We start from the raw sequence: 27,612 nt of genomic DNA on the forward strand, positions 1-27,612 counted from the left end.
TTATCCCATACTATATTATCCCATGTTATGTTATATTATCCCATACTATATTATCCCATGTTATATTATATTAACCCATGTTATATTATATTATCCCATGTTATGTTATATTATATTATCCCATGTTATATTATGTTATATTATCCCATACTATATTATCCCATGTTATGTTATGTTATATTATCCCATACTATATTATCCCATGTTATGTTATATTATCCCATACTATATTATCCCATGTTATGTTATATTATCCCATACTATATTATCCCATGTTATGTTATATTATCCCATACTATATTATCCCATGTTATGTTATATTATATTAACCCATGTTATATTATGTTATATTATCCCATACTATATTATCCCATGTTATGTTATGTTATATTATCCCATACTATATTATCCCATGTTATGTTATATTATCCCATACTATATTATCCCATGTTATATTATATTATCCCATGTTATATTATATTATCCCATGTTATGTTATATTATATTATCCCATGTTATATTATGTTATATTATCCCATACTATATTATCCCATGTTATGTTATGTTATATTATCCCATACTATATTATCCCATGTTATGTTATATTATCCCATACTATATTATCCCATGTTATGTTATATTATATTAACCCATGTTATATTATGTTATATTATCCCATACTATATTATCCCATGTTATGTTATGTTATATTATCCCATACTATATTATCCCATGTTATGTTATATTATCCCATGTTATATTATATTAACCCATGTTATATTATGTTATATTATATTATCCCATGGTATATTATATTAACCCATGTTATATTATGTTATATTATATTATCCCATGTTATATTATATTAACCCAGGTTATATTATCCCATGTTATGTTATATTAACCCATTTTATGTTATATTAACCCATGCAGTGCTGGGCAGGTGTTGGGAGCTGTCAGTCTGTACCGGATGTGATGCTCGGAGTTATTTCCGGGTCATGGCGTCCGTTGCCATGGCGACCGAGTTTCTGCAGTAACCCGCTTCCAGAATTTCAGCTCTCATTGAGCGAGTTATCAAACTGCGCGACAACAGACCGAAGTGAGAGAAAGGGGGACACAGAGAGAGGGGGAGGGGGTACCGGGGACACAGAGAGAGGGGGGGGGTACCGGGGATACAGAGAGAGGGGGGAGGGGGTACCGGGGACACAGAGAGAGGGGGGGGTACCGGGGATACAGAGAGAGGGGGGAGGAGTACCGGGGACACAGAGAGAGGGGGAGGGGGGTACCGGGGACACAGAGAGAGGGGGAGGGGGGTACCGGGGACACAGAGAGAGGGGGGAGGGGGTACCGGGGATACAGAGAGGGGGGTGTGGGGGTACCGGGGATACAGAGAGAGGGGGGGGGTACCGGGGATACAGAGAGAGGGGGGAGGAGTACCGGGGACACAGAGAGAGGGGGAGGGGGGTACCGGGGACACAGAGAGAGGGGGAGGGGGGTACCGGGGACACAGAGAGAGGGGGGGGGTACCGGGGATACAGAGAGAGGGGGGGGGGTACCGGGGATACAGAGAGAGGGGGGGGTACCGGGGACACAGAGAGAGGGGGAGGGGGGTACCGGGGACACAGAGAGAGGGGGGGGGTACCGGGGATACAGAGAGAGGGGGGGGGTACCGGGGATACAGAGAGAGGGGGGGTACCGGGGATACAGAGAGGGGGGGGTTACCGGGGATACAGAGAGAGGGGGGAGGGGGTACCGGGGACACAGAGAGAGGGGGGGTACCGGGGACACAGAGAGAGGGGGGGTACCGGGGATACAGAGAGGGGGGGGTACCGGGGATACAGAGAAAGGGGGGTACCGGGGATACAGAGAGAGGGGGGGTACCGGGGATACAGAGAGAGGGGGGTACCGGGGATACAGAGAGAGGGGGGGTACCGGGGATACAGAGAGGGGGGGAGGGGGTACCGGGACACAGAGAGGGGGGGGTTACCGGGGATACAGAGAGAGGGGGAGGAGTACCGGGGATACAGAAAGAGGGGGGCTACCGGGGATACAGAGAGAGGGGGGAGGGGGTACCGGGGATACGGAAAGAGGGGGGCTACCGGGGATACAGAGAGAGTGGGGAGGGGGTACCGGGGACACAGAGAGAGGGGGGAGGAGTACCGGGGACACAGAGAGAGGGGGAGGGGGGTACCGGGGACACAGAGAGGGGGGGGGGTTACCGGGGATACAGAGAGAGGGGGGGGTTACCGGGGATACAGAGAGAGGGGGGAGGGGGTACCGGGGATACAGAGAGGGGGTGTGGGGGTACCGGGGATACAGAGAGAGGGGGGTACCGGGGATACAGAGAGAGGGGGGTACCGGGGATACAGAGAGAGGGGGGGTACCGGGGATACAGAGAGGGGGGGAGGGGGTACCGGGACACAGAGAGGGGGGGGGGTTACCGGGGATACAGAGAGAGGGGGGAGGAGTACCGGGGATACAGAAAGAGGGGGGCTACCGGGGATACAGAGAGAGGGGGGAGAGGGTACCGGGGACACAGAGAGAGGGGGGAGGAGTACCGAGGACACAGAGAGAGGGGGAGGGGGGTACCGGGGACACAGAGAGAGGGGGAGGGGGGTACCGGGGACACAGAGAGAGGGGGGAGGGGGTACCGGGGATACAGAGAGGGGGGTGTGGGGGTACCGGGGATACAGAGAGAGGGGGGTACCGGGGATACAGAGAGGGGGGTGTGGGGGTACCGGGGATACAGAGAGGGGGGTGTGGGGGTACCGGGGATACAGAGAGAGGGTGGGGGTACCGGGGATACAGAGAGGGAGGGGGTACCAGGTTTACAGAGAGAGGGGGGTGGGGGTACCGGGGATACAGAGAGAGAGGGGGTACCAGGCTTACAGAGAGAGGGGGGTGGGGGTACCGGGGATACAGAGCGAGAGGGGGTACCAGGTTTACAGAGAGAGTGGGGTACCAGATTTACAGAGAGAGTGGGGTACCAGATTCACAGAGAGAGTGGGGTACCAGGTTTACAGAGAGAGTAGGGTTGGGGTGCCGGGGACATAGAGAGGCGGGGGGGGGGGGTACCAGAGATACAGAGAGGGAGGGGTACTGTGGATACACAGAAGGGTACCGTGGATATAAAGAGGGGTTACCGGGGATACAAAGAGGGGGACCGGGGATTCACAGAGGGGCTACCAGAGACAGAGTGGGGGTACCAGGGACAAGGTGAAGAGGTGTAAAAAGAGGGAAATAAACAGATGGTGGGGATATAAACATAGGAAGATTATAGAGTATGGGCATATAACAGTGGGGGGTATGGGGATATTTAGAGAAAACACTTTGAAATAGGGTCAGAGGTGGTAGAAACCATATAATGAAAGTTGAGAAAGAAAGAGTCTCCAGCATTTGCCCAGGGAGTGAGACAAATGAGAGATCCAGGATTGGTAGAGCCATGTATATTATACAGACCAAGGTGGCACAGATAGGATCACATTCTGAGAGCCAGTGACAAATAGTACACACCTAGCACACAATACACACATTCAGGACCCCAAATGCCTGAAATTCTTCCTGCTAAATACTAATCCTACCATTTTCCCCACTCAAGTTTGATGTTTTCTGTCAAGCCTTGACACCTGCTCCATTTGTTTCCAATTGATTTGTTTAGGACCGTCAAGGTTCAGCGCAGTTAAAGGCCTCGCTATGACGATCTATGAGGTTTACTCACACCCTGCCCTTCTAAGATACCGAGCCAAGGTTTGCTCCACAGCCACCCTATTCCTTCTGATTGTACTGGCTTTAACCTACATCCCACCATTATTGGTTGCCTACAGGAGCCAAGGTGAGATTCCACCCTCTTCTTGAAAATGCATAAAGACAGTTAATGGAAATATATTGTACTAACCTATTATTATTTCTTTAAGGTTTTTGGTTAAAGCAAAGTACATATCAAGAGCAGCCCAATGTTCGTTTCCGCTATGAGATCTTATTGATCGCTTCCAGCAGTACTAACGGGGATTTCGTGGCATGGAGTACTTTCCCACAGTTTAACAGCTTGGTCGGTGACCGGCTTAGAATGCCTCAAGTATCGGTAATGTCCACTGTTACTCAAGATGAATCACTTTTTCTAGCGCTGCCACCGTCTCCTACTTGCCATTTCTAGAACACTCACTAACATATAAAACCAGACGCTAGTATACGGTATAGTATAGTAGCTGCAATATAACTGCAAAGGCACTTTCACTGTCTCCTTGCAATAATGTATCACCAACTAAAATGTAGCTTGACAGGATTCAAAATGCCTTTACTGGTGACAGAATAAAAAGGGTATTTCAATATCTGCATCCTCTAGCCCCCAATGGCCTCTGCAGCATTCACTCTATATCTTGGTATGTGTCTTTGTATTGCAGTCTCATTCTATATATATTGTGCAAATTCTAGGCAAGAGAAGAAGACCAGAACAGTGATGGGAAGATGGACCAGTTATTTTTAAAATTAGAGCTTCCACTTCAGTCCACAGAGAATGTCTACAGTGTGCAGCTTATGCTAACCTTCTCATATCAGCTCTATGTAAGTATTCAGGGGCAGACATTTACAGTGACCTCTGCACTCCAGTAATTCACATTCAACAGCATTTAACGGATTCAGTGGGCTTCACAGGTGAGAGCAGTACATAGATCCATCTACAGAGGCAACAAGCCTCACAGGTTAACGCACATTTGTATGAAGGTAAGGCAGTATTGTCCCTTTGTTACAGCACTGCAGGTACAAACATCCTGCCTACCTATTCTCAGAGGTGACCTTACAGAATCTAGCATCTTGTGTGGGCGTCACTGTGACAAAGAGAATGTCCCATGTTGATTGCATCTCCTGTAATGCTGTAAGCCTGCCTATAGTATCATAGCTTCGCTGCCATACCTGCCAAATACAACCTTCCAGACTGGACTCTCCTCCCCCTTTGTAATCCATTCAAAAAAATTAAACATTGAAAAGAAAAAACACCTCTGCTCTAAATATCCTTTGTTTGTTCACTAGGAACGAGGAAGTGGCTCAATATTTTCAACTGTCCCATTGATTGTATAGCTGGGGTTCATGGATTGTGTACTTCGAGTTTCCTCAAGTAGATTAATGCAAACATAATACACAAACAAAGCTTTTATGAAAGATAATAGAAGCGGTAAGATGACTTCTTTTAAGATTGTTATATTGGCTCTAAAAGAGCTTGATGCTTGAATGGCTTAGGTCTGTGGCTGGCCCTAAATGCAGGTCTGGGATCATTCTTCAAGGTGGGGCAAAAGAAAAGTATGTGTCGGAATTAATTGTGCTTCTAGAGTTTCTGAACGCGTATCTGTTTTCATTTTCTGACGAAATCTGAAATCAATATTAAAAAGTGCACATCTGATCTTTTCCCACAAAGTTATGTAATTACATTCTCGAGTTTCAAACACAAATGAGATTGACTGAGAACTTATGTCTTCCAGCGCATGTCCACGTTCATAATGCAGAGCATGATATTCATCCAACACGCATCACCGATTCCTGGAGCTGAGCTGTATATCAATGGTGACCTGAGACTCCAGCAGAGAGAACCTCTCCAACACCAGGGACTGGACACAACATACAACGTAGGGTTTTCTTCTCACTTTTATTGTAGTAAAAAGGAAAGCAAAATCATTCCAGGCTCATTTTCTAAAAATCGAGTATACAGACGGTGAAAGCTGGCATGATGGGCTTTACTGGGGACAGGCTCTACAAACAGGATTAGGACAGAAACACCAACAATTCAAACGTCACTTATGAAGGAATGCTAACAAAGCTGGGATTATTACTAAAAGGGCTTGTCTCACTAATAGATCTATTCACAGTGGATCTAGAGAAACCAGTCAGTATGGCCATCAATCTCCAAGGTGCCAGGAGGTAGCCTTCCACTTGGCTTCTCTGCCTAAAGAGCGTGTGTGACTAGGTTCAAATAACAAGATGTTTCTTCTTCATATTAAGGCAGGAGCCTCACAAAATGCAGTGTTTGCCTTCCTTTTAAACACATGTAGATCTGATGGTTCAGAAAGTGTGCAGACTACCAGCTGGAGTCCAGAAATGGTTGGGAGGGGGACTGTTCTCCTTTTCCGCTTGATAGGAAATTTAAAGGTTTAAACATTAATTTTATGCCACTGTTTTGCCAACCTAAATGACTGTAGTACTTTGATTTTTACAGTATCCCATTGTTGATGTTTTTTTGGCAGGTATCTGTCATCAATGGATCAAGCCCCTTTGCAAATGCATATCAGCTCACAAATATAATCGCAGCTTACCAGCAGAGAAACCGTAAGGAAATTTTAGCATGGCTTAATAAAATAACTACTAATTAGGAGTTGTTGAATTAACAGTTTTTATTTTACCTTTACATCTAAAACAAAATGTTATCATTTTGCAGTGACTACTGTCTTGAACAACCCCAGCCAGGTGTGGCTAGTCGGAAGAGCCGATGCTGAGCCATTTGTTATAAATGTGACTATCCGATATCCAGTGGAAACAATTTCATATCCTTTATGTAATCTTTATAAGTTGTACATTTGTTCAGCCAGGGTCTAGTTTCCTCTAATTAAGGTATGAGTGCCTGACGTACAATATATGTCTAACAGTGAGCATACTTGGGACTGGGTGCCTTACTGTATCCAAGGCTCACACTGCCACTGGATGTTGTGGATAACTGCGAGAGAACCACATGCTTGTATTGTAGCACTCTGCATAAAGGCTTTGTCAACGCATATTGCATTGACATCAGGAGGCAGAGTTTGTAATCACACCTCCAGGGCTAATCATCGTGTGACAGAGGCTGCTGGACTTACCAAATGGCATTCATAGTGACTGGCTGGTAAGTCCACTTTACCTACGCAAAACATTTGGGATTTCCACCTGCACATACATGGCCAAAGGGCATTCACCTTCCAGAGTGAGCAATGCAAAAGTCAGTTACTCTCTGTTGATTTAACAAGTCAGTAACGAGTTCATAGTCAATTGTGTAGTTTTCTTGGATCAATGAAATCAATCCTCTAATCTCTGAGACTCCTTGTGAGTCTGATGAGATGTTTTAGCATATGATGTCCTTCCTCCTATCACCATGTACCTCCAACATGGATCACACAAGTATTTGTTCAGTATATTGTGGCGAGTTTGGAGTTCAGGGAAAGGCCCTCTGATTACAACATATCCCCCAGGAGTTTGAAAGGGCATATGAACGTCATGATTTTCTTAATACCAGAATTTTAAAAACCAAACTCATTATTGAATTTGAAGTAACAGATAGGAATTCGGAAAAGGAAAAAGTAAATCTAATTGTGATGAAGCCTGAGGTTATACAACAATCATTAAAGCAAATGCTAAAATTTAGATTTCCAATTAAAGAAACCCCCAACAGGAAGCACAATATATAATAAAACTGATTATGAAAGAGAAAATATTAAACTTTAAAAATACCTAATTTCATACGAAAAGTGCTAGGCTGAGCCTTCTCTGCATTGGCAGACATACCAAGGATCTGAATACATGTTTGTGCAAACATGGAACATTGCTCTGGTTTTGGGAAGCCCATCTAAAAATAAAGGAAGGCAGGCAGTGTCCCTGACTGCCCCCATCCACCTTATCAAATTTGGTAAGTTTTGGTTTGGAACAAAGTGTACAGGTGTGGTCAGTACCCCTGTTTGGAACAAAGTGTACAGGTGTGGTAAGTACCCCTGTTTGGAACAAAGTGTACAGGTGTGGTCAGTACCCCTGTTTGGAACAAAGTGTACAGGTGTGGTAAGTACCCCTGTTTGGAACAAAGTGTACAGGTATGGTCAGTACCCCTGTTTGGAACAAAGTGTACAGGTGTGGTAAGTACCCCTGTTTGGAACAAAGTGTACAGGTGTGGTAAGTACCCCTGTTTGGAACAAAGTGTAAAGGTGTGGTAAGTACCCCTGTTTGGAACAAAGTGTACAGGTGTGGTAAGTACCCCTGTTTGGAACAAAGTGTACAGGTGTGGTAAGTACCCCTGTTTGGAACAAAGTGTACAGGTGTGGTAAGTACCCCTGTTTGGAACAAAGTGTACAGGTGTGGTAAGTACCCCTGATTTACCAGTTCCCTCTTATTTCAAACAGGTGAAACTGAATATCTTACAGCTGACTGTGTACATGGTAAATAGAGCAACGTAAGGTTAGATGTTACGGTCTCTTAAAAAGAAATAAAACCTCTTATTGAATAAGGGGTATTAAAGCAACAATCCAGACGCATTAAGCATTTCAGCTTGCTGTCATATTTGTGACAGTTTATAAAAACAAAACAAAAACTTTTATAAATCTTTGCTGAAATGCCTCCCTGGCTGTCACCCAGACAACCAGGAAGCTCTTCTTTCAAATCCGTTAACTCCACATAGCTAATGGAAGTGGCTGGTGCGCTGGGCTAGAGTGCCCGGTACTCAGGTTAATTGAGAACATAGGAAAGCTATGAACAGACGCACACTCGTGGCTCCAGCAGACAGGCGTCTCAGTGAGAAGCATGTGATTGCTGAATTTCCTGGCACAGACTGAGCCGGGGATAAAGGGGAGGGTTTGCAGAAGATGCAGACAGCAGGTGTACATATGTGCATATTTTCTTCAGGGGAATATCAAAGATTGTGAATATACTTTCAATTTAAATAGATTGTGGCCACAAGATCGAAACAATTTTATTTAACATTTGTATTATTTTCTTAAGAAATGCTCAGTAACAGTTTCTGGGTTTCTCTCCAATTTTCCACCACTTGTTACAAGATATGTAAAATTTTCTTTATGTAAATACCGGTTTGATGTATATCCGCTGGTTACATTTTATATATATATATATTTATTTGTGGGTGTTTTTAACTTCTGATCGTTCAGAATGGTGTTATAGTATATACAGGTTGCCCAAGTTTAGGTACATGTGTAATATATTCCCGTTATTAGGGTGGCTTTTATATTCTATAATTGGGGGCAAACATTAACATTATTCTGCAAGATTTTTGCATTTAATGCCAATATTTCTCTTTATATAAACTTCCTTAAAATGGGCATAATATGCAGGAAGTGATCTCTGTTTTTGGAATAATAATACTTACGGCTTGCAATAGGCAGTTTTTCCATCTTTCCTATCCCATAAAGCTCTGTCCATTAAAGGAAGATATATCTTTGGATTCACTGATTCGTATATAGTAGTTAACCAAATTAGCTGAAGCAATTATTTTTCTATAGTGTAATAAAGCATAAGCTTTATTCCCTACACTTGCTATTCAGTGATTATCCCCCGCTCCCCCCATTAGTTTAGGATTGCAGGATATGGCCAATCTGTGTGGCACACATGTTCTTGTTGTCTTTGGGCCAATGTTTTGGCTATTGCTGTTTAGTATTCTTCAGCCGTACCAGATATCTAACTATGTTCAGACAGAATGCTTTCCATTTCCTGCCATTTCCATGCCACGTGTGAAACTTTCTGCATTCTCTCTAGATTTCCTTAACCAGTGGCACGTATCAGCCAGGCTTCTGGGAAATGATCAAGTTTGCCTGGATTCAGTATGTCAGTGTCCTCCTTATCTTCCTCTGGGTGTTTGAAAGAGTTAAAGTGTTTGTTTTTCAAAATCAAGTTTTAACAACAATACCAGAGCGGATGCCATCTGCAATCAAACCTCATCAGAGCTGAGCGGCCGCAGGGGCTGCAGTTATTATTTATGAAAAGGGATGCGGGTGTTTGCCTAACTGATTAAGCCAAACTTTTTGGAAGATAAAGCAGCGAGCAGCTGTTTTATATGTATTGTACTTTGCTATCATCAAACACAAGATGTGAAATAAAGGCTCTCCCACAGAAAGGGTTTATTCACTAAGCAGAGAATTGTGAAAAAAATGGCAAGATTTATCTATATTGTAAACAAACCTCCAGTATGGCTTCGGCCTAAGATATTCAACGGAGTCCGTTCTCCATAATTCTCCACTTGGGGAATAAATCCCAAACACACCATCAGTGCGTGAAAATACTTGGTTAAAACAAAAACAGAATTTACAGTTCAGGGAGGCTGACATTGTGTAATCTGGTGATACACAGCAAACACTTCTCCAATATGTGTTTTATATCTGACAGCAATTCACGTCACTGTGCCTTTAAAACAGAGGTGATTAATGTCACGGATAGTGGGAAGGCATCCATTTATTATTCAATACCAGCAATAAATATAAACTGTGTCCGGCGCTGTGAGATCAGTCATCGCTCTTCAAGCTTCAATTGGGAAGCCATATTGGTTTGATTGGTATAATTAGGCCTGGCTCCTAATTGTACTTCATGATTTGGTGGAAGTTAGTATGTCTTATTGGTCCAAGAAAAGGAATTAAGAGGGGAAGTTAATGCTGGGGATCAAATTCAAGCCCCCATTAGTTGTCTGACTACAACTCCCATAATCCCCTGTCATGTTTTGGAAATCGAAATAGTTGGAGACCAGAGTTTAAACCCCTTCCATTAATCCCTCCTCATGCCAACTCCTCCGTAAGCTGTCACACCATTGTAACAAACCCCTCGGATCAGTGACGTGCATTAGTAAATGTGGGTGGCCTTCCCCTAGAACGTAAGCAATTGGAATGATGTCAGATCCCTTTAATCATGTACGCTCCTTGTTTTGTTCTACAGCATACCAAACTGTAGCTTCTCAGATGCCAATCAGAACCAGGCTTCTGAGTTTTTAAAAACCTTGGCATGGGTTTACCCCTTAAGGACACATGACATGTCATGATTCCCTTTTATTCCAGAAGGTTGGTCCTTAAGGGTTTAAGTACTTTGCCTAGTTACCTTATGTTTGAGAGAAACCCGATTGTTGCTAAATAGCTCAATTATTGTAAATTTTGATGCAAAGATTGAATAAGACTTTTTGTACACATTTTCTATCATTTTTGTAAATAAATGAAATATTCAGCTTCAATGTCTTATTATTTCTTAAAAATAGTATTACATGGATGAATTCATACATTTGGTCTCCATGTTAATGTGCTTTTAAATGTATACTAAAGATTTAGCAATTGCCATTACAACCCACGTAAATTGTCAGACTGCTTTCAACCAGTTTGACTACTTGCTTAGGGAGGGCACGAGTCCTGGTACTATAACTACCACAGCGGTGTTGTAGTCAGTAAGGTTCTTGGAGTGTTCGGTCACAACAAAAATCTAATCTAATTTAGATATTAAAATATTAAATATTACTGTAATTTCTTTTTTTAAAGGAGAAACCTATATTTTGAAAAAAAACATTTGATCTATTTTCTATTAAAGATATATATTTTTAAATGTTGAATTAACATTTACTTGCAATAAACCAAAAAGATTTATATCATCTGCTATTTTTTATGAAGAATAATCATTCGTTTGGGTAGGAATATTTATTTATTTTTTACAGGGAAAACACGTGGTATCTAAGTAATCTTTTTAAAATTGTAGGTGGGGGGGGAGGGGGGGTCATATTTCTTTAAGTGTTTTGTCCTTTTGTGTTTGTGGTCAATTGGTACCAGTAAAAAATGTCTGTCTAATTCTTTCTACGGTGTTTGAAAACAGAGTGAGCGGCAATGCCTTCACCCACTGCTAAATTATTTAGCAGATTTACCCATAACGTCATCTGATATCAGCAATGAGCACAAAGTAAAGCCTGTCACTCTCGTTTCAGCGGGCACCAATTGCTGATACAAATTACATTCATAGACTTTTTACAGAGATCATAGAATCCTCTATTAATTGATACTTTAAAATAAATCTGTGACACACCAGGGATCATAACTTCATCTCATTGAAACAATATGGTTTATAGAAAATTTTCTCCCCAAAACTGACACTGAATGAGCATACCTCCCAGCATTTCAGACAAAGAGTGTCTTTCTTTAATTTTAGAGATGAGGCCAGGGGCAAGGGCTGTTCTGAAAAGTTTGAGGTGACGGTTTACCAAGTGCAGTTTATGCAACTGAAATGTCACTTAGAACAACACTATATCTTATTTACACAGACGGATTTCATTTATTACACATTCATTGTAGTTCAAAGACACATTACTTGGAGTAGTATTGCTGTAGAGGGACCTTAAGGAGACGAGAGGGACGGTGGGTTTTGGCCCAAAATAGGGATTGTCCTTTCTAAACAGGGACACCTGGCAGGGATAGGATGAGGACCTGTTATGGGCAAATGCAAATATTACAAGTTTTAGAATGAAATGTTGTATTTCTTAAACTGTGTACTTTGTCTTTAAGAGATATTGCAAACTGACAAGGTGTTAGAAATGGAACATATTGTTTTTCATAACTGTTTCTTTAAGCAATAACCTCAGTGCATAATATGTTTGCGCCATTTTGTCCCGGACGAATTACAATAACAATAACGCATAAACAAGTTTCAAGGCTATACTACGACTCTTTCAGTACACAATATACTGTGGTAACCCCAAGTTAATGGAACTTCCCCAAATCCGGGAATCTCCCACGACTGTGCACTTATGTCTTAGTATAAACAACAGATAAGCTATTCAGACTTTAAGATGCCATCTTGAACTAAGTCAGGAAAATTTCCATGACGTATGCACCCTTTAGTTATTGCCTTGTATCTTTGCCAAATTAAGGGAGGTCCTAAATTGATTTAAAGTAGACAAGTTACTTTTTCATATATGAACTAAGGTATAAATAAGTGTACTTTTAAATGTTAACACACAGAGGAGAGACTTGGAGACAGACGCTGCTCCATCTGAAAATGACTGAGAGGCTGACATGATGACATGTTCAGTAGGGTATGTTAACCTATTAATGATATTGCAAGCATTTAATTTCACCTTATAAACTCTGCTATAATGGATTTTATATGTCTATATTTATATTTTTATATAATAAATATCTAAAAGACAAAACTATTGCTTCCAAGACAATCCTTATTTTATATTGTATTCTCAATTATTTACATATGTTAAATAGAGGATCTCTTACTAACTATATAACATTATGGCTAAGATATCTGTATGGTTAGCCCTGCTAAGTTCTATGCTTTAAGACATTATAGAGGTAAATAAGGGAACCGCAAGCGGTTACAGACCCATGGTCTTTTGGGTTATTTACACTCTGTACTAGCCATGCCTGGACATAACAGTGATTATTACTAACTCTCTTAACTTAATGAGCGAGGCCACGCTCACCCCCAAACTCTGAGAATTCCCCACCCTGTGACCTGGTTCACACCCCACACTGCCCTTCCTATTGTGAATTTATACCCCAACCCCTCTAGATTGTACATGTGCTCAAACAGGATTGTCTCATTTGTTGTTAAATTCCCCCTAATACTATAGTAAAGCGCTGCAGAATACGTTGGCGCTCCCCTGGCTGCTTGAAAATGGTTTCCTTTTCAATCAGATGTAACTCACTTTAAAAGTTTTTATCTCCTGCTTTGTAAATAGTTTTTTTTTTGTTTTTTTTTAATTGTTACATTTTTTTATTCATTTTCTTTCACTGATTGTGGACAAAAACATTAAACATTTAAAAACAAGACAAAACAATACACACACAATCTCGGCACATAGCTGTGCCTACCCTTTATGTACACTCAGATTATAGATATAATTAAGCTGTGGTCCGGCTAGTCTATACGTAAATACAGGTTGTTTCATAAGATTATTAATAACAGTCTGTCTACAGACATTTAATCTGTCATACGTAAACCTGTACATATGAAATCAGAGTATAAAACCTATATCAACTTAAGACAACGCTTTACAAAAACAATTCACATTTAGTATCTCTGTCAGGGATCCTGCCTTAATTAACGTAGGGAACAAATATTCTTCCCAACTTCCAATTGCCCCTATCTCCTTATCCTCAAAAAGAAAAGGCAAATAAACAAAAGGCCAGTCAATACCCACAGCGAAGGAAACCAGCCTTTTCCTTTACCGTTTACTATTCCCTCAAAGGCCTTCTTCAATTTCCTCTATTCTCTTTAATCCATTTATCCAAATCATCTCTTCTTTTAAAACCTCCTTTAAATGGATTAGTAATTCCCAACTCCATTTTGAGCTGGAATAGCACTTGATTTATGGCCATGGGCCAAATGGGGGCTAATAAAGATCTCCAGTGCCTAGCTATTACTAATTTAGCTGCTACCAGGATATGAATAATTACAGGTCTTATTTGTATCGGCCACTCTTGGGGATCTAAATGCCGGAGACAGACCTCAGGTCTACATCTTAGTGTGAATTTACATATTGTCTCGATTTTATTACATATGTTCCTCCAAAATATTTGAATTTGTTCACATTGCCACCAAATGTGCATAAAATCCCCCTTATATATCTCACATCTCCAACACCTATCCCCTCTCTCAGGGAACATCTTCATAATCCGTGATGGCCAGGGCTGGATTAACATAGGGGCTGATGGAGCTGCAGCTCCAGGCTCAGGCCCAGGCCCAGGGAATAGGCCCATTGATTTAAAAAAATATATATTTATTTTTTTACACACACACACTACTCTTAGGGTTGCCAGGTATTTCTCATGTATTTCTTATGGTTGCCAGGTATTTCTCAGAAGTATTTCTCAGGTATTTGAGGCTGCCTAGCCGTTGCCGGTATTGCAGTAATACCGGCAATACAAATGACTGTCTCAGTATAAACAGAGATTTTTCTGCAATACCAGCGCCGGCCAGTAGGGGTAGCTGTTTGTGTGGAGAGAGGCATGGATAAGAAGTTACAGCATCTCCCTCCCTGCCTCTCTCTACTCACTGATCCGCGGGGGAGCAGCTCTGCACAGAGAGGGCAGACAGCAGCTCTGAGCCTGCAAGAGACTTGGGGACGCTGAGACATTGGGAGACATAGGGACACAGTGGCCCCTAGTCTCCCAGAGTCCCTAGTGTCTGTGTCCCTAGTCTTCCAGAGTCCCCTATTCTCTCAGTGTCCCCATGTCTCTCCCAGTGTCTGTGTCCCCATGTCTCTAAGTGTCCCTTAGTGTCCTAGTGACATTGGGACACTGGGAGACATGGGGATACAAATGCTATGGGACACTGGGCGACATGGGGACACTGAGACATGGGACACTGGGCGACTGAGACCTGGGAGACATGGGGCACTCCCAGTGTCCCTCATATCTCAGTATCCCCATGTCTCCCAGTGTCCCTGGTGTCTCTCAATGTCCATAGTGTGCCAGTGTCCCTAGTGTCTCAGTGTTTCCTAGTCTTCCAAAGTCCCCTAGTCTCACAGTGTCCCCATGTCTCTCAGTGTCTCAGTGTCCTCTAGTACAAAAGAAAAAAATCTCAGGCACTCACTGTGATAGATTTAAGCAGGTTTATTGGACACCAACGTTTTGACCTGTACCCAGGTCTTTATCAAGTCTCCAGTGTTCCCTATGTATCACAGTGTCCCCTATGTATCAGAGTATCTCAGTGCCCCGTGTCTCTCAGTGTCCGTAGTGTCTCAGTGTCCTTAGTGTCCCCTAGTCTCTCAGTGTCCCCTAGTCTCTCAGTGCCCCCAAGTGTCTCAGTGTCCCCTAGTATAGAAGAAAAAAATCTCAGGCACTCACTGTGATAGATTTAAGCAGGTTTATTGGACAACGCAACGTTTTGACCTGTACCCAGGTCTTTATCAAGTCTCCAGTGTCCCCTATATATCACAGTGTCCCCTATGTATCACAGTGTCTCAGTGCCCCATGTCTCCCAGTGTTCCCTTGTGTCCCAAAGTCACCCAGTGTCCCCATTTCTCCATGTATCCCAGTGTCCCCAAGAGTCTCGGTGTCCCCAGGTCTCCCAGTGTTCCATAGTATCTCAGTGTCCCCATGTCTCTCAATGTCCCCTAGTGTCCTAGTGACATGGGGACACAGACACTAAGGGACTAGGAGACATGGGGACACAGACATGCCCCCTTTTTGTGTATGTTCGTCCCTTTCATAGCAGTTCCTGTTATGTGATTTGTCAGTGGCCCACCCTTTTACCCCATCCATAGACTTCCTGCTTTACTAGACACTGCTGTTAGGGGGTATGGGTTTACTTGAAAGATGAAAGCGTGAGATTAGCATAGGGTATGTATTTTCTCATAGCTGCATCCTATGAGTTTCCCTCCAGCACCATCTCCATCAGATACATGATGCTTAGGAGGTAGGACTGTTTTAGTGTTTTTGGTCAATAAGATTTTGTAATTAGGCCCATCATAATTGTCAGCACCAGGCCCACTGGGCTCTTAATCTGGCCCTGGTGTATATGTCTGTATGAGTGTGTGTGTGTGTGTCCATCTGTGTGTGTCGGTCTGTGTGTGTATGTATGTATCAGTGAAACAAATAGGACCATTTTGACAGCATATAAGTTTTAATAATATTTATTCTGCCCCACGATGTGGTTTCCATTCTTTCAGTTGTTTATTCTTCGTTTGAGTCCATAATGGTAGAAAGTTTATTTCCACGATATTCTTAGGGTCTGCCCAGATAGTTGATATAGTGGTCAGCCCAAATGAAACCATATTTACTACTCAAAAATTGTTTAATATCAGAGGATATATTACTTGCAAGAGCCACTGACTTTTCCATGTTTAACTTATAGCCAGAACAAAGGGAAACGTTCTAATCTCTTTCATTAAGTCTTCCATGGATGTACAGGGATCTTGTAACGTTAGAATAGTATCATCGGCACATAAGTTGATTGTAATGTTTTCCTCTTTATTCTCAAAGCCTCCAATATTTTAATTATAACGGAAAGAAACTGCTAAAGGCTCAACTGATACAAAAAAAAGAGGTAAAAGGGGACAACCCTGTGTTACTCAGTTCCTAAGATGAAACCAAGTAGACTTGAAACCATGCCCCACTACCCTTGCCGAAGGGTTAGAATGTTATCCATTATCTCATCATGTAGGCCAAAAGCCAATAATGCTTCTTTCATAAAGGCCCAGTTGACCCTGTCGAAGGCCTTTTCGGCATCTAACCACAGGCTCAACAAGGGCTTCTGCTCCAATTTGACCTTATCTACAATGTCTATCATTCTCCTAATATTATATACTGAAGATCTTTCAGGGACGAATCCCACTTGATCTAAATCTATCACAGAGGGTATAATGTTTTTAAGTCTTTCCGCTATGATTGATGAATAAAGTTTGATATCTACATTTAATAATGAGATTGGCCAATAATTCAGTACATTATCTTGGTCTTTACCGTGTTTACATAGTTACATAGCTGAAAAGAGACTTGCGTCCATCAAGTTCAGCCTTCCTCACAATAGTTTTTTGCTGTTAATCCAAAAGAAGGCAAAAAAAATAAAAAAATACATTGCTTGTGCATTCTTTACGCCGAACTGCATAACTTTGCATTTTTCAACATTAAATTTCATCTGCCATTTGAGTGCCCAGTCCCCCAGTCTATCTAAATTCCTCTGCAGGAATGGGGATTATATGGGCTTGGACCATTTACTCTGGGATCTTACTAAATTTCCCAAATTCATTAAAGACTTTAGTAATGTTGTCTTGGTGTTGTCTTTCATCAATTTATAAAATAAATTATTATCCCCATCTGGGACAGGGGTTTTACTTTTTTTCAATTTTGCAATGGCTAGTTCAACTTCTTCCTCGGTGAAAGGTTGATTTAGTTCTATTAGTTGATCCTGGGACATCTTAGGTAGATTAAGGTTTTCAAAACGTCGGACCTGGTTCTGGAAGATTATACAATGTTTTATAAAAGTTTCTCCAATCTCTTTAGGCGACATCACCAATTTATCCCCATTTTTTATTTTTGATCTCTTTGCTTTTTCTTTTTTTTTTAACTTATTAGTCATCCAATTATTTTTTTCCGTTGTCATTATTTTCGCTGAGGTAGTATTAGAGGAGTTTGATTTATTTTTATTATTTAGACCACCAAATTCTATATATAATTTCGGGAGGTTATTGAATTTCTCTCTTTTATCCTTTACCCCTATTTTAATTAGATAACCCCTAATTACACTTTTGTAGGCACACCATATAGTATGTGTGTCTACCTCATTGTCTCTATTCTCCCTAAAATATAGATCGGCCATTGTCTTTAGAAAATCCAAATTACTCTTTTTCGTAAGAATTTGATCATTTAATCTCCATTGCTTTCTCTGTTTTATATAGAAATCTTGGATATCTAAAACTATTCCCGTATGATCCGACCAAGGAATAGTTATTATAAATACTTTTTTGATCTTATTGGTCAGATTGATATCACTCAATATGAGATCAATTCTTGAATATACAAGACGAGTTTTTGAAAAATGAGTAAAATCAAGTTGTTTTGGGTGAAACACACGCCAAAGATCTAACAAGGCATGGTTTCCAATTAATTCCCTCAGCCTTTTAGCATTATTTTGAGTATTTTTGTCGATTTTAGGAACCCCGATATTTTTACAGTTATACATTGGGTCCATGTCACAATTAAAATCCCCCATTACTACCACATACCCTTGTTTAAGCCTATTTCTTTAAAGATATTATTTATAAATGTAATTTGAGACTGGTTAGGAGCATATATAGTAACCATCGTATATAATACATTTGATTTTTTTTCTCCTACTACAATTATATATCTTCCCTCTGGATCAAACTTTTGAAATTAAATCTTTACATCTAGTTCCTTTGAAAACAAAATAGCCACTCCTCTTTTCTTTTCAAGAAGCCCCAAGAATGAGAGGAACATTTCTGGAATTTATCCTAGAATGGTCCTCCACCCTCTAAGTGGGTCTCTTGCAGGCCACAGATTTCAACTTTTTCTTTCTCAAGAAATTGGAACAGGGTATATCAGGGTATATCTTTTTTGGGGCAAATTAATACCTTGCGCTTTTAGCGAAAATATTCAAATTTTTATCTTTTAGGAAGTTCATAAATGACAGCCCTTTCTCTCTTACTAGTCCTGGCAGAGACACCTTTACAATATCCTCACAGTTATACCGAGACACACACATAAACATATAACCCAAGGTTTTATAGAACCCAGTCCCATAGGAGTAAAAACTCCCCTTTTATGTCTGGCACACTACCCTTCGTATGATCAGCCATAGACAATCAAAAAAATCTTGGTGGAAGACCGCATCCCCACCAGTGGTGTATCCTGGTTTTGTGCTGCCCTAGGCAGGACAAAACTCAGGCGCCCCCCTCCCCCCCACCCAACCCTTCCCCCCGCCCCACCTTCTAAATACAAACACACACACATTCACTGACAGATACGCATACACTAGCTAACAGAAACACACACCCACTAACAGACACACACACTCACACTAACAGGCAAACACACACACAGGCAGACAGACACACACACACTAACACACACATACACACAGACACACACAAACTAACATTAACATATATATATATATATATATATTTTTTTTTTTATTTAACCTCCCCCCAGCCTCCTTACCTTTGGGAATGCTGGGAGGGTCTCTTTCTCCCTGGTGGTCCAGTGGCTGCTGGGCGGGCGGGCGGCACTGGCGGGCTATCTGCTGGGCGGGCGGGCAGCTGGCGAGGGAGCACTTCCTCTGAGCTGTCTGATCAGCTCCCTCGCGCGCCGCCCGCCTGCCCAGCAGATAGCCCTCTAATATGAACTTCCCCTCTAATACTACCTCAGCGAAAATAATGACAACGGAAATAAAATAATTGGATGACTAATAAGTATTATCGTGTTCTTATGCTAATTTTTACCCTTCCATTCTCTTTCCTTCTTAAACTCTTTATAGTGTTTTATGGTGTTTCTAATACCCCTTTAATTTAACCTGTGTCTTTAATCATTCCTTAATATTCGTAATATTGTCACTTTTACACCTTTGCGGTATACAAGTAAGTGAAAAAATAGTAACGTGCATATAATCAATCCAAGAAGTGTACGTACATTTAAAGTGCAAGGAATAATAGTACAAGCTATATTACTAGATCATTAGGTGCACTCTCTACAATAATCCATTGTGCCATTCCCATTGTATTTAAAGTACATCCAATTATAACGAAAGAGAGAAAACACTTCTAGAGTAAGGCTGACAATCCCAAGTTGTATTTCATTTTCAAAAGTTCTGTTAAGTATATCCAATAAACCAGGTTTCTTCAGCACAGGACAAGTTCCTTTAAGTTGTAGATTAATTGTCTTTACTGGGTCAACTTTCACAAAACAAAACAAAAAAATCTCTTTTCATTCCCCCCCCCCCTTTCTTTTTCCTTAAAATAAGAAAAGAAAATGTCACTTTTCTTCTTCTAATGTTCTTGACTTCGATTTTCCTGTCCTCAGATCTTTCCTCCTGATATTGAAGCTACCAAATAATTTTCTTGCAGCATCCACGTTTTCAATTTCATTGCTGTATCAAAGGACTCTCTTTTAAGACTGAAAAAAACCTTTATTTGTTCATATGAAGAACCTTTTGATAAAATGTTTTCGAACATTGCTTTCATAATTTGATCTTTGTATCTGAAAGTGTGACAGCATATCAGAACGTCTCTTGGAGTATTAATATTTCTATCTGCGACCGTAGGAACACGGTGAAACCGTTCTAGAAAGTGTATCTTTGTTCGGGGGTAATCCTAAGAAAGTCAGAAATTCTATCAAATATTTTTCCAAATGGGTTTGCATCACATGTTCTGGAATACCTCTAGTCCTTATATTACAGCGTCCAGCTCTATCTTCCATTTCTCCGCTGACTTTGCTTCTGACTTGTCCATCTTTTTTTTCCAAAGGTTTTTTTTTTTTCAAAGCAGTCTTCATTTATATTCCTTTACACTTTAATGTACCAGACTCGCTGTGTCTTGGCATTGGAAGTTGCCTGCCACATTTTTCTCGTTGGTAATTAAACAGCTCTATGTAGCCTCTTTTTGCAGGTTTCCGCAGTGTTCTTAATCTGACCCCCTTCAGCTCACTCGCCGACTCCTTAGTTTATGGCATCAGCCTCAATCGTGCAGTTGCAAGTTTTCGTTTGTCCGCCTTAAGACTGTGTCCGCTTGTCTCCTTCCCAAGCTCACCAGCAGGACGCAAGCGCGCATGCATGCTTACATCATCGCTCGTCCTCCTAGATCAGTGGTTCCCAACCCAGTCCTCAAGTACCCCCTACCAATCCAGGATTTAGGGATTACCCTGTTGTGTCTAAAGTTTTTTTTCCTTTTTCTTTTCAAAAACACCTTAAACACAACTGGGTAATAACTAAATCCTGGACTGTTAGGGGGTACTTGAGGACTGGGTTGGGAGCCATTGCCCTAGAGCTCCATCTCCTGTAAATTGAACTTTATTTACATACAGGAGACTCCTGCAGGGTCTAGCAGTCTATTGACAGAGCAGGAGATGAGAAATTCTAAATTAAACATACTTTACTATAAAGGAAGTGTAAACATTAGATGTCTCTTTAGGAAGACTTTAGGAAGGCTGTGCAAGTCACATGCAGGGAGGTGTGACTAGGGTTGCATGAAGAAAAGTGATTTACCTCTAAATGGCAGAGACTTAAAGGGACACTCCAGGCAGCCCTTTTTACTCACCTGGTTCCAGCGCCGAGAGCCTTGTGAAACCGCGCCTCCTATTTTGTCAAAATGACGAAATAGGCGGGCGCGAGCAGGGAGCAATCAGGCGCTTCCATTCGGAAGCATCATTGCTCTCTTGTGCGCATGCGCGGCTTTGCCGCACATACTTCATAGGGCGGCATATAAAAAAAAAAACCTGTTAAACACACATAAGGAAATAAAAAAATATAACAATTAAAATTAAAAAAAGCCAAATACCAATTCGATTAAAAAAAATGAATATTAAGCTTAAAATATATCAAATATCGTACAAATAAATGATGTACTTTAATGACTTAGAAAGTTTATGATGAGAACATAATTGCAATCAGATGGAGACTGGAGATCAATTAGCGATACTGCAATGTAACAGGCATTGTGTTTGTCTCTGGTTGAGAAAAAATAAACTAAGAGAATTTCATCTAGGTTTATATTCACATATTGTCCAAGAAATATGGAAATCGTTGCGACAAAACAGCAAAAAAATCAAACAGGGGAAGGATTCTACTGCTTTACCATTCCAGTTAATCTTACAAGACATTGCCAGCCCTTCTAAGGAGATTCTACCTATTTGTGCATATCACTCCAGTATTCTGGGAGGTCACACAAGTGTTCAGTTATTTTAAACACGTTAATTCCATTGTGTCTGGGTTCAAGTGTCACAGTCTATGCCGAGAGTGAAGTCATTTTATTGACCGCTGAAACTAATGTCCCCTTTCAATGATTGCGCCATATTGCAACATCACTACCAGGAGTCGTTACACTATGCTAAAAATCGATGGACAAAAGGGAGTGGGGAGGAAATTTAAATAACTATTTTATACATAAAAACGTCACTTCCTCGTAAAATAAATAATAAAAAATCAAGCACTATATTATAATTCTAATGTATGTGTGACGTGAAAAGTGACTGTTCCAATAAATAATACATTAAAAAAAAAGTTTCATTTTAAATTAGCATATTAAGTAATGGTAGATCCTTGAGATATACACAGAGAGCATTCACACCTAAGGAAACTCTAATTGCAGTTAATGGCTAACTGAGTGACAAGCTGAAAGGCTGGGGATTTCCATAGCCCTGAGTTAATACCGTGAATCGTTCTGTCACTCACACGATGTGACATGACAATCACAGCAGCTGGTCATGTTACCCTCACAGAAATTACATAGAGAGCTCCAACAATAGCATTGGAACACAATAGACGTTTAATTGAAACTGGAGCTGGTCATTGCTCATTCCCTCACAGTAACGGCCATAGAATCCGTACTGGGCTAGTTAGACACTACACCCACGGTTTAATATTATGGGAAGTGTATACTGAGAGTTGGTGCTAACAATTACTAATAATGAAGTCCCCCTAAAGTTCTGACATATCTGTATTTTTATGCTGTATCAGTTGGACTTGTGGATAATGAATAAAAAGACAGGATATAATATGGAAACCTTTATTACTGTATCTGTGATGGAGACAATATTCCTAAAAGAGTTACTATAACAACATTGCAGAGATGAAATACCAATTGAGAAGAGTACACGGTTACAGATGGTGGTTGTGGTAGGTACAGTATGTAAAACGGAGGCGTCCGCTCCTTACCTGGGGCACAGCCAGTTTGGGCAGGGAGAGCTGGTTGTTTCTTTGCCACATGATATTTTAATCAATGGTTGAGGTCTACCCAACACCTCCCCGTACCACGCGCTTTTGGTGGGACAGTCCCAATTTCAGGGTCCTATCTTGTTGTGCCGATTTAGTTTTATTGTGTCCTGTGACCGGAGACACCAGGCAGCACAGTGCGAGAGTATCAGACACACTCATGTTGTGCAGTGGGTACCAGGACCCTGCAGACCGTATAGTATGAAGAAGGAAAAACAACCTCATCATTATTATAATTTGAACATTAGAAGAACGTAAAGTTTATGAATAATTATTTTTTCACAGACATATTTGTAGATTAATTATACAGCCGCAGTATGGCTGCCATCTTATAAAGCCGTTTCACTCATCAGATCTGACGATTGGAACTGTTGCGCTCAGTTACACTATGTATTTCCATAAACCTATGCTGGACAGGGGATTATGGGGTCCGATCAGACACCCTAGGAGAGAACAAGGATTAATGATCACTGGTACCTCGAGTTCCTTGTCTTGTTCTCATTTTTATTGTTTTTTTAAAAGGAATTTTCTGCATATTTCTAACTTACTAAATGAATAAAACGTTCCAACTCTGAGCCGCTTTATTGTTTGCAACTTTCATTAGATTCTTTTGTGTGAGTAATGCTCCGATGAATGAGCAGGGAGTGCAGTAAGGTGATCTGGCTGGGATAACGCCAGGTTATTGTAAACCATGATTGCCCTACTGAGCAAGCACTGTATAGTACACTTACTGCTCATCAGGCCGACGTGGTTAGTAAAAACAACATCTCCAACTTTCATTGATATATTAATACAGGAATTATGGTCCGTAAAAAAAACCTGTCCAACTTTCATTGGTGATATATTAATACAGGAATTATGGTTAGTAAAAATCCTGTGCATCTTTGAATGATATTACCAGCTAGAGCGGCACATGGCAACACTCCCTGTCAATCACGCCATCGGGAGGCAAAGTAACAGTGTAACCCAGGCTGTATTTTCTAAATTAAGAATTGGGAAGACTTGACGGGGAAAAAACAGAACAACAAATAACCAACGCGGGAAAATAACAGAGTTTGAGATTGTTCAATATTCAGCTTATTATTTATTTATTTTTTACCTAAAACTTGCATTGTTCGTCAGTTCTCTACAATTCCCAGTTTAGGGAATTAACCCCTTATGTGTCTCTTAGTTGGAACAATAAGTGGTATCCCCAAGAATGAGACGCAGGGGCACCTCGCAGGTGGGATAAAAATCACATGTATTTGAAGAACTAAATTCTACTTTTTTGTCATTTAAGAATAATGGGTATTTTAAAAGTAATTTTACTGTTTATGTTTAAATGACGTGCTTTTTTAGGGAAAGCCTTACAATGTAAGATTTGGGGTATAAATGGGGTTTGGGGTACCGCCGAAGTTGGTCATTTAACTCATACCCATCCATGCTGGAGTTCATTCCTTTGGGTTCAATTAGCAGCTATACATAGGTTGTGGTTTACCTTTCCTCCCCCCTATCTCTCACCTGGAATGTGTCACTAATGGCCCCTTCTAACTGGGTGACTGCACGTTTCCTAAAACTCAGTCTTTTTAAAGATGAACTCCTTATCTATGCAGATTTGAATACAACGCACCCTCCCAGAATCTCACACCCTATAAGCTGGCTGCCTTCCCTTCACATCCAGCCCTCTCTTACACATTTAAGATGTATTTCACAAGTTTTCTGCATTAGACACAACATCCCACTATAAGGTAAACCTGTTATACACTTATTCCATGATTTTACACAGTGACCCTCTGCCAGTCCTTACACGGGCAGCCCACACCCTTCAGGATCCAATTCAAACTACTAAGGGGTGGCCGTATAATAGGTCCTATGTAAATAGCATGTAAACCCCTTCTTGTTCCCTTTGCACTTTAAATGACCTTCTCTTGTCCTCTATTCGTTCCCATAGTGCTTATTCTCATCTACATGACTTCTCGAGGGCCGCACCATTCCTATGGAAAGGATTAGCTTGTACAATTAGACTTCCCCTAGCTCATAACTCCCAATATTGGGAGGTATAAAATCAGGATGGGTGGGTGCCTTCCAGGGTGAGTAACCAGGGATTCAACTTCACACCCATAATGAGTGAGCTCAATCCCTGAAGGGAGCGTGCCCTCCCGGCATCAAGCATGCAGGGTTGGTGCACCACATCCCAGCCGGCCTCTAACCTACAGGGACCACGCAAAAAATGCAAATTTGGGCCACCAGGGAATTAGATCAGGACAGGACCCTGAAATCAGGACTGTCCTGCCTAAAGCAAGGTTGCAGCCCGATGATGCTCGGGGTTCACATAAACGTGGGCGTAACAAGGGATATTCCGTATGAACGCAATGTCCACTCTGTATTTTCTCCAGCAGGGCTGTATACATGGGCACACAGTATACTATGCCTGTGGCACCATACGGGTTAGCTTATTGTCCCACAAAGCAGATCAATTAAAATCTATAAAGAATTAAAAAAACCAGAAAAAATAAATAAATAGCACAACCCGTAGAAAACTTTTAGTCAGCGGTGTGGCTGTGATAAAATTATGGCAGCAACTCCAAAATGACTGCTGGCGCCAGACACAAGCAAGCATTATACATTGCACTGTAGTGGTTATGGTGCCTTTATAAACTGTACAGATCATGTGTGGTTGGAAGAGCATTATATGAGATACATAATGTGAAGAGGGCGGATGAGAAAGTCTGGTAATAATTAGTCCTTTTGTCATTTTCGGCTGCTTTTTCTTTACAAGTTAACGGTTCTATTAAAATGTCACAGAACACACACACGGCTTCTAGCCACATCTCCAAGAATGCCAGGTGTCCTAATATATTATAAATCGATGCGTAGAGAAAGTTAATGTACTATAACTGTAGTTAGGGGTACTTAGTGTGAATGTACTATAATCATTAGTTAGGGGTACTTAGTGTGAATGTACTATAATCATTAGTTGGGGGTACTTAGTGTGAATGTACTATAAACATTACTTAGGGGTACTTAGTGTGAATGTACTATAAACATTAGTTAGGGGTATTTAGTGTGAATTTACTATAAACATTAGTTGGGGGTACTTAGTGTGAATGTATTATAATCATTAGTTGGGGGCACTTACACATTATGAGTTAGCTATACCTTCATACAAGACACTGTGGAGGGTAAATCCCATGAGTTTCAGATAGGTTCTGTTTTGTGCATGTCTAATGCTGTACAAACCTCTTCTCATGCACTGTATGAGACTGTCTATTGTCCTGTTTCCCAATGTTTGTCTGTCCCTCTTTGTCTGATGTTTAGTGTGCCTGTCACTTATCCAGTCGCCTGGGTCACTATTTCTGTCTGTCACTGAGTCTGCTCCTTTATCTTTATGTCCCTGTCCCCTTGTCCCACTGTCCCTCTGTATCCCCCTGTCCCCATGTCTGTCCTTGTATCTACCTGTCCCTATGTCTGTCCTTGTATCTACCTGTCCCTGTGTCCCCTGTCCCTATGTCTGCCCTTGTATCTACCTGTCCCTGTGTCCCCTTTCTCTATGTCTGTGCTTGTATCTACCTGTCCCCCTGTCCCTATGCACCCCTGTCCCTATGTCTGTCCCTGTGTCCCCCTGTCCCTATGCCTGTCCCTGTGTCCCCCTGTCCCTTGTATCTACCTGTCCCTGTGTGTCCCTGTCCCCCTGTCCCTTGTATCTACCTGTCCCTGTGTGTCCCTGTCCCAGTCAACCTGTCCCTATGTCTGTCCCTGTGTCCCCCTGTCCCTATGTCTGTCCCTGTGTCCCCCTGTCCCTATGTCTGTCCCTGTGTCCCCCTGTCCCTATGTCTGTCCTTGTATCTACCTGTCTCTGGATCCGTCTGTCCTTGTATCTACCTGTCCCTGTGTCCTTCTGTCCCTATGTCTGTCTTTGTATCTTCCTGTCCCTGTGTCCCCTGTCCCTATGTCTGTCCTTGTATCTACCTGTCCCTGTGTCTATGTCTGTGCTTGTATCCACCTGTCCCCCTGTCCCCCGTCCCTTGTATCTACCTGTCCCTGTGTCCCCCTGTCCCAGTCAACCTGTCCCTATGTCTGTCCCTGTGTCTCCCTGTCCCTATGTCTGTCCCTGTGTCCCCCTGTCCCTATGTCTGTCCCTGTGTCCCCCTGTCCCTATGTCTGTCCTTGTATCTACCTGTCTCTGGATCCGTCTGTCCTTGTATCTACCTGTCCCTGTGTCCTTCTGTCCCTATGTCTGTCTTTGTATCTTCCTGTCCCTGTGTCCCCTGTCCCTATGTCTGTCCTTGTATCTACCTGTCCCTGTGTCTATGTCTGTGCTTGTATCCACCTGTCCCCCTGTCCCCCGTCCCTTGTATCTACCTGTCCCTGTGTCCCCCTGTCCCAGTCAACCTGTCCCTATGTCTGTCCCTGTGTCTCCCTGTCCCTATGTCTGTCCCTGTGTCCCCCTGTCCCTATGTCTGTCCCCCTGTCTCAGTCAATCTG

The 27,612-nt window shown here is 41.7% G+C and overlaps 1 protein-coding gene across 1 annotated transcript; it reads left to right on the forward strand.

Moving 5' to 3' along the window:
* The first annotated feature begins 924 nt into the window (after positions 1 to 924).
* Positions 925 to 10,703, forward strand: TMEM231 (transmembrane protein 231). Its single transcript, XM_063438506.1, has 8 exons — positions 925 to 1,099; positions 3,659 to 3,832; positions 3,915 to 4,081; positions 4,432 to 4,560; positions 5,472 to 5,615; positions 6,231 to 6,312; positions 6,422 to 6,538; positions 9,518 to 10,703. Exons 1-8 carry the CDS (start codon positions 928 to 930, stop codon positions 9,676 to 9,678), a joined length of 1,146 nt encoding a protein of 381 aa, XP_063294576.1. The 5' UTR covers positions 925 to 927; the 3' UTR covers positions 9,679 to 10,703.
* Positions 10,704 to 27,612: the final 16,909 nt, after the last annotated feature.

Source organism: Pelobates fuscus, chromosome 12 (genome assembly GCF_036172605.1).
Source record: "Pelobates fuscus isolate aPelFus1 chromosome 12, aPelFus1.pri, whole genome shotgun sequence".
NCBI lineage: Eukaryota > Metazoa > Chordata > Amphibia > Anura > Pelobatidae > Pelobates > Pelobates fuscus.